The 14,111-nt window shown below is 45.0% G+C and overlaps 1 protein-coding gene and 1 long non-coding RNA gene across 6 annotated transcripts in view; both read right to left on the minus strand.

Moving 5' to 3' along the window:
* Positions 1-14,111, minus strand: part of LOC307221807 — a 232,419-nt gene that overhangs the window by 64,572 nt on the left and 153,736 nt on the right. The window lies entirely within an intron of this gene.
* The window catches only part of SCMH1 (Scm polycomb group protein homolog 1), a 44,357-nt gene continuing 30,272 nt past the window's right edge, over positions 27-14,111 (minus strand). For 4 of the 5 annotated variants that reach the window (XM_079986026.1, XM_079986025.1, XM_079986028.1 and 1 more), the window contains 8 exons: positions 12,661-12,896; positions 11,508-11,634; positions 10,855-11,055; positions 9,751-9,933; positions 8,163-8,291; positions 5,123-5,326; positions 4,693-4,835; positions 27-2,041 (listed from right to left, as the gene is read on the minus strand). In XM_079986026.1, the coding sequence (XP_079842152.1) occupies positions 1,916-2,041; positions 4,693-4,835; positions 5,123-5,326; positions 8,163-8,291; positions 9,751-9,933; positions 10,855-11,055; positions 11,508-11,634; positions 12,661-12,896 (1,349 nt within the window). In that variant the 3' untranslated portion in view covers positions 27-1,915. The remainder of the gene's footprint in view (positions 2,042-4,692; positions 4,836-5,122; positions 5,327-8,162; positions 8,292-9,750; positions 9,934-10,854; positions 11,056-11,507; positions 11,635-12,660; positions 12,897-14,111) is intronic. The other variant, XM_079986029.1, reaches the window with a different exon arrangement.

The following is a 14,111-nucleotide window of genomic DNA, read 5'->3' on the forward strand; positions in this document are numbered from 1 at the left end:
GGAGAATCACAGCACAGCTCCACCTATCCTATTTCCCCCCACTCTTTTATTTATAAACAAAATCAACAGAATAAGTGCAGAAAAGAATATTGGCAGCCCCTTGCCCCCCGTTACCTGCAGCAGGCAGTGCTCACAGAAATGGTATTCTGCAGCCAGGCAGTGATGGCAGACAGAGGTAACCACCCCCCTCCCACCAAAGAGAGCTACACCAGACAACCCAAAACATCGGCCGAGTCACACTAATACCCCATTGCACTGCAGTGAGCTCTGGCTCCTTCCTAGAAGTGGCTTATTGCCTATGAATTTTCATTGCTTGGGGTTTGTTTGTTTTTTGCATTATCAATTTAGGCTGTCTCTAATCTCTCTGGGCTAGTCTGAAATCACTCTTCCGCAAGAGCCTGGCATCCACTGAAGGGTAGCAAGTTAGGAAGAGAGAAGTGCCTACAAGGAGATGCACCTTAAAGCTGCCCTTCCTCACTTTATTAGTGTAGGGCAGGAAACAGCCAAGCACAACTGAATCTCAAGGTCCATTTGTCCTCATCCCAAAGGGTAAGTTGCTAAGGCTACTCTCCAGAAAGTGGAGGAAAGGAAACACACACACTACTTTGCTTTCTCAAAGCAAAGGAGGTTTCAGTCTAGGACCCGGAGAGGGGCAGAGCTTTGGGGCACCAGCTTAACCACCTTCTTTTCCCATTCTCATTGGCCAGCAGCAAAAAAAAAAAAAAAAAAAAAAAAAAAAAGCCCTCTACTATGAGACAACGCAGGCCACTGCCCAAGTGCCATAAAAAATAAATACATTAAAACATTTTCCAGAATACATACAAACAAAACAATTCATGTTCCCAATTTGAGTTTGGGAAGGACAAACCATCTAAATATACCTGTTTCCCATCCATCTGCTATCCCACACACTTGGTCAGGTAGCTACAACTGAACAGCTCTGACAGACTGGAGGGGTAATTTGAACGGTACCGTTGTAGAATAAGAAACATTTGATTCCTCAGGAAAAAGGTTAAAACAGTTGCTATTCCCATAGCAAGTAGAAAAAACATTTCAGGATCGGGGGGGGGGGAGAGCTTGAGTTGTTCAGCTGTGTGCCCTGCGACACTAGGATAAGGGAACCTACGTTTTCCTCCCTCTCCATTCTTCCCAGCTCACTTAGAGAGCTACATGGCGATATCAACACAGATCCACTGCTGTGCCCTACCATAATCACCTTCTCCTCCTTGTTCCAAATAAATATTAGAGCTTTCTGCCCACATGCCAGCAACTCAGTAAAACGGCTAGCTTGAGACTTCCATGGAGGAAAAGGCTGTAACAGCACCAAGTGAAGAGATGGTAGAGTGGCATGTCCTCTGCCTTACCCACCCACCCCTGCCACCCAAGGGAGTAAACAATCTGGTTAGCAGCAGCTGCTTGTCATATGCCAGAGCTGGATTCTCGCAGTCAATCTGTCCTGTATGGCACAGAAAAAGGGAACACCGCCTGGCACTGCCAACTTTCGAGTCCAAACCGCACTCTTCATAAGGCATGAAGGGGATTCTTGAGGAGGGCAGCAAAAGAAGGCAGGGCATCTGAAAAGTAAGAAGGGCCAAAACAACCATATCCAACATGAGTGTGGCTCTGCCAGAGTGCCACACACACACACACACACACAGGGAGAAGCATATTCTTCCTTACAAGTTGGACTGCGGTCCCAAAACGCCTTCAGCAGAAAATAGAGGAAGCATTCATCCCTTTGTACCAACAAGCCAAGTCTCATTTGATTGATAGGGGTGCCCAGGGTCTTCCTCCAGGAAACCACCTCCTGTCTGCTGGCGAGATGTGTCGGGCAAGGAATGTAGGCACGCATACCTGCCTGCGTGGGGAGTTGAGAGCGCCACTTTGGCCATGACTGCACCAGGAGGATTCTTTTTCAGAACTTGCCCTGCTTTAACTTGTCAATGTGGTAGGTGAGTTTCAGTGCTGGCCCAAGCTTCAAGCCCATGTACTTCATCATCATATCGCTGCGCAACAAGAGCAAGGCCTTGCCGTCAATCTCCTGGAAACACAGAACAGAGAGAACCACATTTATCTGCCCAAGCCTCTCACAGCACGATAATGCCTCAACATGGCCAGAAGCAAAACTTTAAAGAGACAGGTGGGGCTAGCACTAGTTTGAGATAATGCTATGGTTGGGCTGGTGGACTTTTCAATGTTACTTGTATAGAAGATGGAACTTGTTCCAGGCGCTGCTTTTTCAAAGCTGTAAGGCACTATGCCGTAACAAGCAGCACATACCAAAATCTCAGCTGTACAACCTTTAAAGCAGGCCTGGGGAATGTGTGGCCCGCCAGATGTTACTGGACTACAACTCCCATCATCCCTGAGCAGTGATCATCATGGCTGAGGGAATGGAGTCCAACAACTTCTGGAGGGCCACACATTCCCCACTCCTGCAGTAGGATATTGAGACTATGTGGCTGCACATCTAGATATACACAGTGTTGTTGCAGGCTAGCAACAAAGTGGGGCAATAGCTTGGTGGTAGAGGACATGTTTTGCATGCAGAATGTCCCAGGTTCAATCCATGGTCTTTCTAGGTAAAAGGCTCAGTTAGCAGGTGATAGGTAACACTGCTCTTTGCCAAAGACCTCGGAGAGCTGCTGCCAGTCAGAGTTGACAAAACTGGGCTAGATGGACCAATGGTTTGAATAAATATAAGGCAGCTTCCTATGTTTCTATGTTCCGGCTCCAGCCCTGCTGCCAACACTACAATTGTTTAAAGCAGGCACGGGCAACAAGTGATGGGACTCCCATTTCCCATCGTACCTGATTTTGCAAACTGATGGAAATTGAAGTCAATAACATCTGGAAGGACACCCATTCTATTCCTATTCCAAAAGATGAAAAGAGTGGTCTTCCCTGTCTAAAGCCAGTACAGCTATTTGGGGGAAATCTGACCTGTAGCAATTTTTTGTTCCTCCCCACAACCCAATTGCTCTCCACCAAAGGCAGTTATGCCCTTTTTGCATATACATAAATCCAAATTCTGCAAGCACAGAAGCCGTTTGGCACAATTCTGCTTTTGCTAAAAACAGGGAAGACAACTTCTGTAAGTCACTGGATATCTTTTTCAGTCTTGCCCAAATACTTTAAAGGCTGAATTGCATTGTTGGGTTGAAAGGAGAGATTGTCAGGGAGCCACATCTGAAAGCCCAGACAAGGTTGCATGCTGGCTATCAGCTAGTGTCAACTTTGCCTGCTTTCTCTCTCTCTCCTGACAGTGCCCGCCACCAGCATTTTACCTCATCTCCCTCCCCTTCTTGAACTGTATAGGTTTGCTTCACCAGCACATACTCACATGAATAAAAATGAAATCTAAGATGATGCTATCACCAGACTTGGGGGGGGGAGTGAGATTTCATGGGAGCCTTTTTATGTACTGTGGGAACAAGTCTTGCCTCAACTCTCCCCTCCAATCTATGCTGGGGATGTTTTGTTTATTCCTTGAACCAAATATGTGAAATCCCAAGAGGCCTCAGGGGAACCAGACAGATCCTTATTAGATCCCAGCTATTAGTCACCTGCTAAAAGGTGCACAGAGGAGAATGGAAATGAGAGGGCTGCACTCAGTTCAAAAAAATAGATCACTATTCCTGGGCTCAGTTGCCAATTCAGTGCCACCAGGAATGTTCCTACTTCACAGTCTCACTTTCCCCCCAGTTCCTCCATTCTACATAAAACATCTCCCGCTTATTGCACTACTCCCTCACTGAAATGGCTCAATATATAATAAAATTTGTGCATCTTTTTCAGACATTGAAGCGGGAATGTGGAGGGATATGCAAATACCATTATTTCATTACCAATTACAGTGGTGCCCCGCAAGACGAATGCCTCGCAAGACGAAAAACCCGCTAGACGAAAGGGTTTTCCGTTTTGGAGGTGCTTCGCAAAACGAATTTCCTATGGGCTTGCTTCGCAAGACGAAAATGTCTTGCGAGTTTTTCCGACTTTTTTTCCCTTTCCCCCCTTTTTTCTAAGCCGCTAAGCTGCTTATCTGCTTATCCGATAAGCCGCTAAAAGCCGCTAAGCCGCTAATAGCGCTAATCCGCTAAGCCGTCAATGGGCTTGCTTCGCAAGACGAAAAAACCGCTAGACGAAGAGAATCGCGGAACGGATTCTTTTCGTCTTGCGAGGCACCACTGTAACTGCTTTCAATAACTAAAGCTACAAAAGATGCAAACCAGTTTCCAATATGTATACACACAACATTTTAACTGTGCAAAAGTTGGCATTCTGCCCAGTCAGGTATGTCGCTTTCAATAGGGCAGTTGCACAGATCTGCACAAGACGTGCAAACCAAGATGGCTGTCATACAATACTTGTGAAGCTGAGCCTGCGGTGCCTTCAGTGAGACACATGCAGCAGAGATTATCTCTTGTGCTTTGGTCTTTGCTCTACATCTGATGATCAAGCACATCCACCCTGCTGGAGCTTTGCTTCCTCTGACTAGACAAGGACCAAAGCTCCCCAAGCGGAAAGGAACTTGGTACAAAAGAAGTTTGGTAAAAAGTAAGGTTTCTTTGTTAAAGACTGCCTCATGGTGGCTGTGAGCGCTTGTGCCATGATTCTTGCAGCAGGAGGAGAGAGTGATCATGAAAGAGACACCCCACCCCACAAATCACCCATGGTGTTGGTTATATTTACATGCTTTCGGAAGAGGTCTGCATGGGGTCCCAGTTGTGGGTCAGCTTCCCTCACAAACTGCATGACATCTTCCACTGTCCAGCCAGATGGGTCTCGGCTGCCCAACCGTGAGGTGTCTCGAGGAGCAAGGTATCTGTCAGAGCCTAGAAGGAACAACAGAAACAAATCAACAAAACCCAAACACATTTGTGTCCTGGCATGACAGGATACTGCAGGGCTCATGATTTTTCCAGATGGTTGTTTTTCAAAAGACTGCCACCTGTTTTGTCAGTGTTAGATTGCACAGAGCCACTTTCATGTGAACAATGGTGCATGTCACTAGTTGCCCCCCTTCTCTTCCATCATGCATGGGAAATAATACATTGCATGGAAACAAGAATGGAGCTAGGGATACTTCATTAGAGAGAAGAGATGTTCTAATTGCCCTTACCCCCAGCACTAAGTCTATGCAAGGCAGAGGTACTGCACTGAGAAAGACTGGAGGGCTGGTGAAGGTGCCTGTATCCTTGAAGTCTGTAGTCTCTTGAATTCCTGCTGGGACTGGATGCACTGACAGCATTCAAGGCGGAGTCCATGGGGTCTAGGCGTGGCTCCAAGGGACCTGGCAGGCCATCACTCAAAACAAACGTTTCACCTGGAAGACATACAACCAACTAATGAGAGAAGTGCAGCCACCAGCTGCAATGCTGCAAAGTGCCCAGAACATCCAAACTGCAGAAACAGCCAGTTTCTGCCCAGACAGAAAGTCAGGAAAAGAACAAAGGAAAGGAGGAGGGGTAATCACTTTGCTCACAACTGAGTTCCAGTCCTTTTGGTGGCCTCCCCTTCTCTACCAGTTTCATTCACTAATCCAAACTTATTGCTACTTACATTTCATGTTCATTTAGTTTGACCATCATAAAAAAAGATAGCAGGGGTAGGGAAGAGAACTCTTTCCAGCTCAAGGGCCACATCCCCTTCAAGTCAATCTTCCAGGGGCTGTGGAAGGCACAGCGTTTGGAACAATTCCTGCCATTCCCCAGAAGAGGAAGAGACATGGTAGTGGTGGGTGACTCCCTACTGAGGCGGACAGAGGCAGCAGTGTGCAGAGATAACAGGATGTCCTGGGAGGTGTGCTGTTTTCCAGGCACAACAATCCACAATGTGACAGAGGTTGCTGAGTTTGATAAGCCCACTGAACACAACTTTTTCCTTCTGATTCATTTGGGTACAAGCGATACTGCCACACACAGCCTTTGACATTCAGCAAGGGACTATAAAACTCAGGGTAGGATGCTGAAGGGCCATAGGGCACAGGCGGTTTTTTCATCACTCCTTCCTGTTGACGGTCATGGGTCAGGGAAAGGACAATACCAGAAGTAAACCTCTGGCTGCACAGGTGGTGTCATCAGGAAAGGTTTAGCTTCTTGACCATGGTCTCCACTTCCTTGAGGAAGGACTTCTGGCAAGAGATGGGTTACACCTCACAGTGGTTGGTAAGTATTTGTTAAGAGTCTTGCAAACCTGATATGGAAAGTTTTAAACTAAATCCTGTAGGCAGATGGGTGGGGGAGACAATACTACAGGTGACAGAGGGAAACCTTTACCACAATGATAAAAAGGTGATCTTTCTGTACTCCAAGCTGTTTGCTACTAAACTCGGTGTACATGAAGTGCGGTCCAAATGATCCCTCAGCATCTGGGCTGGATTCACTGTACCAGTTATGTCTGTGGCAGCCTTGTGCAAGGACCTCTGTTTGCGCAACAGGGCTCCCCCCCCCCCGCCCCGTGTGTCCCTGCAATGAGTTCAGGGTAGTGTTTGGGAGAACCCCCAGAACAACATGGGGGTGGGGTGAGGATAGTGAGGTGGAATTGTTCCATCTGGCAAGTTGAAATGCTTGTGCAGACTGAATGACTGAAGAGTGTAATGCAGAATTCCACCCTCTGTCTGACTGCTTTTCCTGGCAAATCCTATCATGAGAAATGAAGTTTACTGAGAGTGCAACCAGCTCAGTATCTGCATTCGTGAATAATCCCTAGCAGGCTCTTGAATGGGTTAAACTTGGACTGCAGACTGGAAAAAAAAGGTAGAAGGGCCTTGTCCATTCTCTACTGCATGAGTGTGGAACCACTGGTCCTCCATATGTAGTTGGACCACAACTCCCATCATCCTTTACCACTGGTCATGTTGACTGGGGCTGACAGGAGCTGGAGTCCCATAACATCTGGACCGCCCCAGCCCCGCCCCCTCTACTGTATTGATAATCCCACAGCATCATTGAGCTGAACAATGTTTTCAGGAATATTGTTCCAAGAGCAGTATACCTGGGGAACAATACCAGTGGGATGGCAGATGTGGGACACTCAACAGGACATTACAGACGGTCTCCCACCTACAGTGCCAACTCTTGCCAGAAAGAGAAAGAAACTTCCATAAGATGCCAGCTGGGTCATAACAAGGGTCAATCGTGCCCATCACTGTCCAGGAAGCCCATAGGCAGGACATGAAGGCAATAGCCCTCTTGTGCTATTGTTCCCCAGCAACTGGCATTCAGCAGTATGTTACTTCTGAACATACAGATAGGCCTGTTCTCAATGAATCTTTCTAATACACTTTTAAAACCATCAAAACTATATAATAATAAAAGCTAGAATAATCATAAGGGGTTACAGTAGATTCAGCTCCAATTGCTACTCAAGGATTATAAAGCTCTTTGCAAGTCAAAGACCAGCAGCTTCATACTTGCATGCATTTGCTGTGAGGAACAAGATGGTATAGAGCTAAGAAAGATTTCCAGCTTCAAAGCATGACGCCAAACGAAACTTATTGTGGAAAAAAGTCATGTTGTAAACATTGCATTTGGATTGTCTGAAGACAACTGGATAATTGTATTGTGTACAAGAAAAAGCAGAAGGCTTCAGGAAATGTAGTGATTGCTTGAAGGGATGGAAAGAAACTCCCCTTCCCCCTGTCTTGACTTTCTCAAAATTCAGTAAGAGCTGGTCAGAAAAGTCTGGGGGGCCAGGAGTGGGGATGGGTTGCTTCACCCCTCAATGGTGCACACAGCTAACAGGGACCAAGCAGGCTGTTCAATCCAGCACTGGAAGGTGCGGAAGGGAGGTACTTCCCTTCCCCTGAAACACTTCCTTCAATCCTAATTGTAGATTTAAGAATAGACATAGAAAGGGCAGGAAGTTACTGTCTTGATAGCCCTAAATCAACCTTTGCCAACCTGATGTTCTTCAGATGTTTTGAACTACAACTCCCATCAGTCTCAGTCAGAACAGCCATGCCTATGGGGGGTGGAAGCTGTAATCTAAAGTATCTGGAGACCACCAAGTTGGCAAAAGCTACCTTAAACAATGAATGACCAGGATAAAAGCATGCTAGATTTGGAGCTGCTATATGTCTTCCTACATCTTCATCAACCTATGCTGCTGATTCATAATTAATATTAACAGCCAGGCTGGGAAAAAGATGCTGTGCTCACCTTCCAAAGGGTGATGGTCATTCTTTGGTAACTTGGGGGAGAGAGCACTGTATGGAGGGGAATCTTGTAAATATCTCTTTGCACCCCGTCCTGGTCCCAGTAGAGAGCCATCTAACGAAATGCTCCTGTCTAGAAAGAGAGAACAAGCCCTGCTTAGGATCAGAGTCTTCCTTGGGAATCAGCCATGCCCAAGATCACCAGAACTTCCACTATGCATGGAAGCTCGTACCTCAGTCAACAGACATCAGAGCTCCAGAACTGCACCATTGTTTTGGAATCTAGTTGGTTCAAAATAAATAATACCTGCCAGCACTTTGGTCCATTCAATAAAGGAAGGCTTATGAAAGGGACAGTGGCACTTCACATACTGTTCTCAAGCCATTCTTTTACCTTTTAAGCATGTGTGCAATTTAGGAAAAGAAATGATATTACTTCAGTTCTTCTGAATGTGAAACTGCTGAACATTTTCAATCAAGGCTTAAAATTTTCACAGCCCTGTTTTAATAGACCACAGAGACCTAGGAGTTTCGGAGTACATTGTCAGCAATATGCTGATGACACACAGCTCTGCTCCTTTACAACTGCAGGTGTGGCAGTAGATGTGCTGGACGGTGCTTTTCAAAATGGTTCTCAAATATATTGGCGGACTGTAGGGAACCTGGGTGTCTTAGTTTCAGTGAACATGACTAAAAGTGTGAAATTAGTTCACTATGTATGACATTTCTGAACAGCGGAAAGGTGCAACCTGATAAAAATGAGTGTTCAAACCCACAGAAATAGATACAGCTCATCTATTATATCATTAGCACATTTTCTTTTGCACAGTGCTGACTCCTATGTGTCAAATTCCTAAAGATAGAAACCACCCAGTGACATATGGGACAATTAGCACAGGGAAAAGAACAATTAATTATGTATAGCCCTAAGCCTTGCTTTTTTTGCCAGTTCCTGCATATCTATCTATCTATCTATCTATCTATCTATCTATCTATCTATCTATCTGACAGTAACCTCTATCTCTACCTTTCCAAGTAACCAATGAATTACCATGGCAGTTCTGAGACATGGTGACTGGCCAGCAGAACTTGTCTAATGTAACACTTCCGGGTGACTCTTGTTATGCAGACTGCAAGCACCATTCAGCAAAAGACCTAGTTTCTCAATGGGCGATGGGTGTTTTGGGGATCCAGAGAGTAGCAGATCCATAGGAAAACCATTCAAACCCTTGTAATGCTTCACAGTAATCTAAGGCCACCACTACGTTTATAGGTTTACCACAATGTATTCAGAGCACAGAATCTGAGGTGTCTCATCACACAGCGCACCCAGCCCTGCTTACAAAGGAAGTGCTCTTAAACCTTTCCAGTTCTTTGTCAGGGGAAATAAAAAGTTTAATGAAACTTTCGTTTCAAATTTTGGAGTAGTGTACAAAAGAGGCAGCCTGCAGGCAGAATGAACCCAAGAAAAAACACCCCCCCCAAAGGCATTTGCCCAGAGAATAAATATCTCTGCGCTATTGCATTTTGTTTGGTAAAACCTTCTCAATCTGCAGAGATATACTGGAACAACTCTTAGCCCCAACTCCTACCTGGTAGGTACCTGTCGTGGTCGTACTCGCGTGAGTGCTGCACATGATGCTGAGTAAATGGCTGGTTCCCAAAGAGGTTGTCGCTACGTAGGTTGTGGCAGAGTTTCTCAAGGAAGCGGAGGACATAGGTGATGCTGTTGACTGCTGGTAAGGTCAGAGTATGCTGCTCATGATCAAACACAGCTGGTGGAGGAAAGAGAACAAAGACAAATTATAAAAGTCTAACAGGTTGTCTGGGATTGCTGGATCACATAGACCCCTCCTGCAATTCAGTTTACTGAATGACTAGAACCACAACTTTTATAAAGCTTGAGTTAAAAGGCAAAATGTGAAGGCACAATTCTCCTCAGTTTTTGTGAGAAACTAGCCTTCTCCTTTCATTGTTTTTTTTAAATAAAGTTTTTATTGAATTTTACAATATTCAACCTATTAACAGAATATAACATTTATCATATTAAAAAACCCCTTTCCATGACTTCCCTCAACTTCCCCTTCAGGTTCTTAAAATATTTACTACTTCTGCTTAATTGTTGTCTTATTTTTATGATCTTATACCTAAATGCTCTTATTTTCTTATCAATTTTATACCGAATTTTCTTTCATAATTACAGCTTACACTCAATTACATTTCATATTATTGTTTCTTGACCTTTGAACTAGTTTTCTTAGTTGGATGCGTTTAATCAAACCCTGCCACTGACTCCTTTCATTGTTTCAATTTGCCCACACCCCCTGGAATAACTGCTGTAGACATTCATGATTAAGTATAAAATAAGAAAGTAGATCCACCAACTTCAGGAGAGACTGCACAGGAGTGTGGGAAGAAAAGGAATTCCTATTGCCTCAAAGGGAAAAAACAGCAACACACCTCTTGGTGCAAGTTTTACTGCTTTAAATACTTGCAATGTACCCCAGCAAGAGTGGAAAAATGACCCTGGCCTAATGAAGCCAATGGAGCCACATTGCAGTTGACTGTCTTTTCTTGCATACATTGAGATAGTCTTGAGAACACGACGACTGGGCTGTAGCTTGTAGAAGTGTTCCCCTGGAGGACACTCTTCAGAACAGAGTAGGGCAGGCAGACAAACAGGGCTGGCTCCTTACCTGAAATGATCTCGCCTCCATGGCCTTGCTTCAGGAAGGAGAAGACCGTATGCTGATGATAAGCACAATCAATGCAAGCTTGGACTGCCTGCTGCAGCACCACAGATGCTCGAGCTGGTCCAAAATGGTCAGGCAGCTGCTGTACTTTCTTTTTGTCCAGGTGAGGCCCAGTGCTACCATTTTTATTCAAGTAGATGCAAACTATGAGGGGGAAAGGCAGAAGCCTTTAATAACTGGACTCCGGTTTGCCTGTAACTGACTGCGCAGTTACTAATTTGGTAGGTCTGCTCCACTGAAAACTATCACGTGATGTTCTGAATGGCTTCCTTGCAGAGTTAGACAGTTCCCAAACCCTTTTACCCAAAGGGCCAGTTATCTGGCTGGTCTCAGTCCTGGAGGACCGATTATGATGCTGCATCAAAAGGCTCTCATCACAGAACAGTAATTTTAAAAATGTGACTGTAAAATGAAACTGAGCAATTTTCCCCTCTTAAGTCTTCCACTCCCTCCACCAGTATAGACAGAAATGGAAGGGGTCATATATATGTATTACCTGCTTTAGTTTGTATATTACCTTAAAAAAACTGCCTTGTAATACCTGCCCCCATAAAGAAATACTGCACCCAAGAAAGAGGATGAAATGCATTCCGCACCTGTAGGGGCCTGCATGGCAGAGCTAGGGATGGTTGCTGCATCCTGTGGTACTGTACTAGTGTCAGGTTCGGGGGTACTTGTTGTGGGGGAGGTTGGTGCTGGATTTAGTAAAGTTCGAGGTTTTCTCTGCAAAAAAAAAAAAAAAAAAGGAAAGAGATAATATTAATAAACTTTAAATAAAAAAATCATTCTAAACAGGCAAAAGGACAAAAAACAAAGTGGATAACATCGCACTGAGAACCTAATCTCAAGGAAGCCAGGAGGAAATGGTGCTTGGGGGGGGGGGTAACTTGAGATAATAGCAACAAGTAAGGGACGCGGGTAGCGCTGTGGGTTAAACCACAGAGCCTAGGACTTGCTGATCAGAAGGCTGGTGGTTCGAATCCCTGCAACGGGGTGAGCTCCCGTTGCTCGGTCCCTGCTCCTGCCAACCTAGCAGTTCAAAAGCACGTCAAAGTGCAAGTTGATTAATAGGTACCGCTCCGGTGGGAAGGTAAACGGCATTTCCGTGTGCTGCTCTGGTTCGCCATAAGCAGCTTAGTCATGCTGGCCACATGACCTGGAAGCTGTATGCCGGCTCCTTCGTCCAATAAAGCGAGATGAGCGCCGCAACCCCAGAGTTGGCCACGACTGGACCTAATGGTCAGGGGCCCCTTTACCTTTAAGGGGGCCTGAACAATTCAGTTACAAATGATAATGGGACAGGTAATTTAAAATGACGAACTTTATTAGATTGTTACTTTTCCATCCTGCCCACCTCTGAAGAGATCAAAAGCAACCTCCCAACCAGGTACTGGTCAGACCAACACCTTCACTTTAGAAATGAAATGGGTACTTTCAGACCTCAGTTGCACCTCTAGCCAGCCTGAAACTGTACTGAAGATGCAAAGTTGAATTGGACTACTTGTGCATTTAGCCCAGCACTCTGGGGTCTCTCATATGATGACATTCCCATTACTTGATACTGGATGCTTTTAAATGGAAATGAACGTAAGATGTTCAAGAAATCATGTGATCAACAACCAAACTATGACCCGCCCCCAATCCCTGATTCTACAGATCTATTTGCTTGAATAGTTTTTGAAAGGTACCTAAGTAGAACTGCTCCTAGTTGAAGAAGCACACACTAACTGTAAAGTCATGAATACACACCTTACTGCCAGGCTTTGGTCCCCTCTTCTTGGGGAATTTCAAAGGCTCCACAGCTTTGGAGGGGGTTGGAGTGGAGTGGTTGGTCAGAGCCTTGGGCGTCCGGCCTCGCTTACGACCAGGTTTGCGTCCCCTTTGTCCAGGCTGATGTTCCAGGAGAGTCTTTGTGCCACTGTGCATGCTGCCCTTTTCAGAGATCACATCAGGCACAGGGGGGAATGGGCTCTTTGGAATCACCACTACCACAAAAAAAGGAGAGAGAAGACCATCAGGTACCAACATAGCCTTATGCAAAAACGCTTTCATGGACACCTGTGTATTCAACTGTACACTCAACAGAAGAGCCGTGACTCAGTGCTAGAGCACTTGCCTGATACGCAAAAGGTAACAGGTTCAATCCCTGACATCCTGAGGTTAAAAACTCCAGTCTGAAACCCTGGGGGGTTGCTGTCAGTCAGTTTAGACAATACTAGTTAGGTGGATCAATGACTTGCCTTGCTATGAGGCAACTTCCTATGTGCTTGTCTACTCAGAAGTAAGATCCACTGGAAGCAGAGATCAATGAGGCACACTCCCAGGTATGTGAGTATGGATCTACAGTCTTAATCTGTTGCGGCAAACGCAGTCTGGTGGCTTAAAAAAACAGTAAGCAAGCATATGATGGCGGAAGTTCTCATGGGCCACAGCCCACTTTGTTACACGTGACCCAAGAAAGCTTCTGCAACACCACATTTTAAGAGGTAACCAGACTTTGCTGTTCTGGCCGCATATGCTACATTTTTATGTGATTTTCTTTTAAAGAGGGTAATTTAGACTTGCAGCATGAGATATGTCACTATACATTGCTTCAAGCCAATATATGGGTGTGGTGCAAGCCAACATTGTACAATCTGAACTGGGATAAATTGCAATTTAGATAAGCCCCAAGACTGTTCCAAGGGCCATGTCCAATATACTGCTAACGCTCAAAATCTGCCTCAAAGGCCAGGCAAAAGTTCAGTTCCTATTGGCAGCCATCTAAAAGTCATTTTCTGTGGCAGTTTGCTCATAAAAAAGGCTCTTGGACGCAATCTAAGAAAAATGAGACCGTTTCAACTACTCTTTCATGAAGTTCCATACAGCCCATACGGAAACTCCAGTGCAATCTATAACCTTGACTATTGTTATGCAAGACTAGACATAAATCACAACAAAAAAATCAAGTATTTCCTTTCCAAGAAAAGTGTATGTTTATTTACAGAAAAACTTTATTTTGTTTAAATTGCCACTAATCCAAGAATATGGTATTTTCTAAGATAGTTGTTCAGAGGTGCTATAGTTTCCAAGAGGACTGCTTGGAACATAAAAGCTCTTCTGAAATGAAAATCACAAGGGGAAACCAGAGAACCTTGCCCCCAAATGTTCACCTACTAAGCAGTTCCAACATTAACAAAAGAGAGAGAGTACATTGTAGA

This window comes from Podarcis cretensis (genome assembly GCF_951804945.1).
Source record: "Podarcis cretensis genome assembly, chromosome: 8".
NCBI lineage: Eukaryota > Metazoa > Chordata > Lepidosauria > Squamata > Lacertidae > Podarcis > Podarcis cretensis.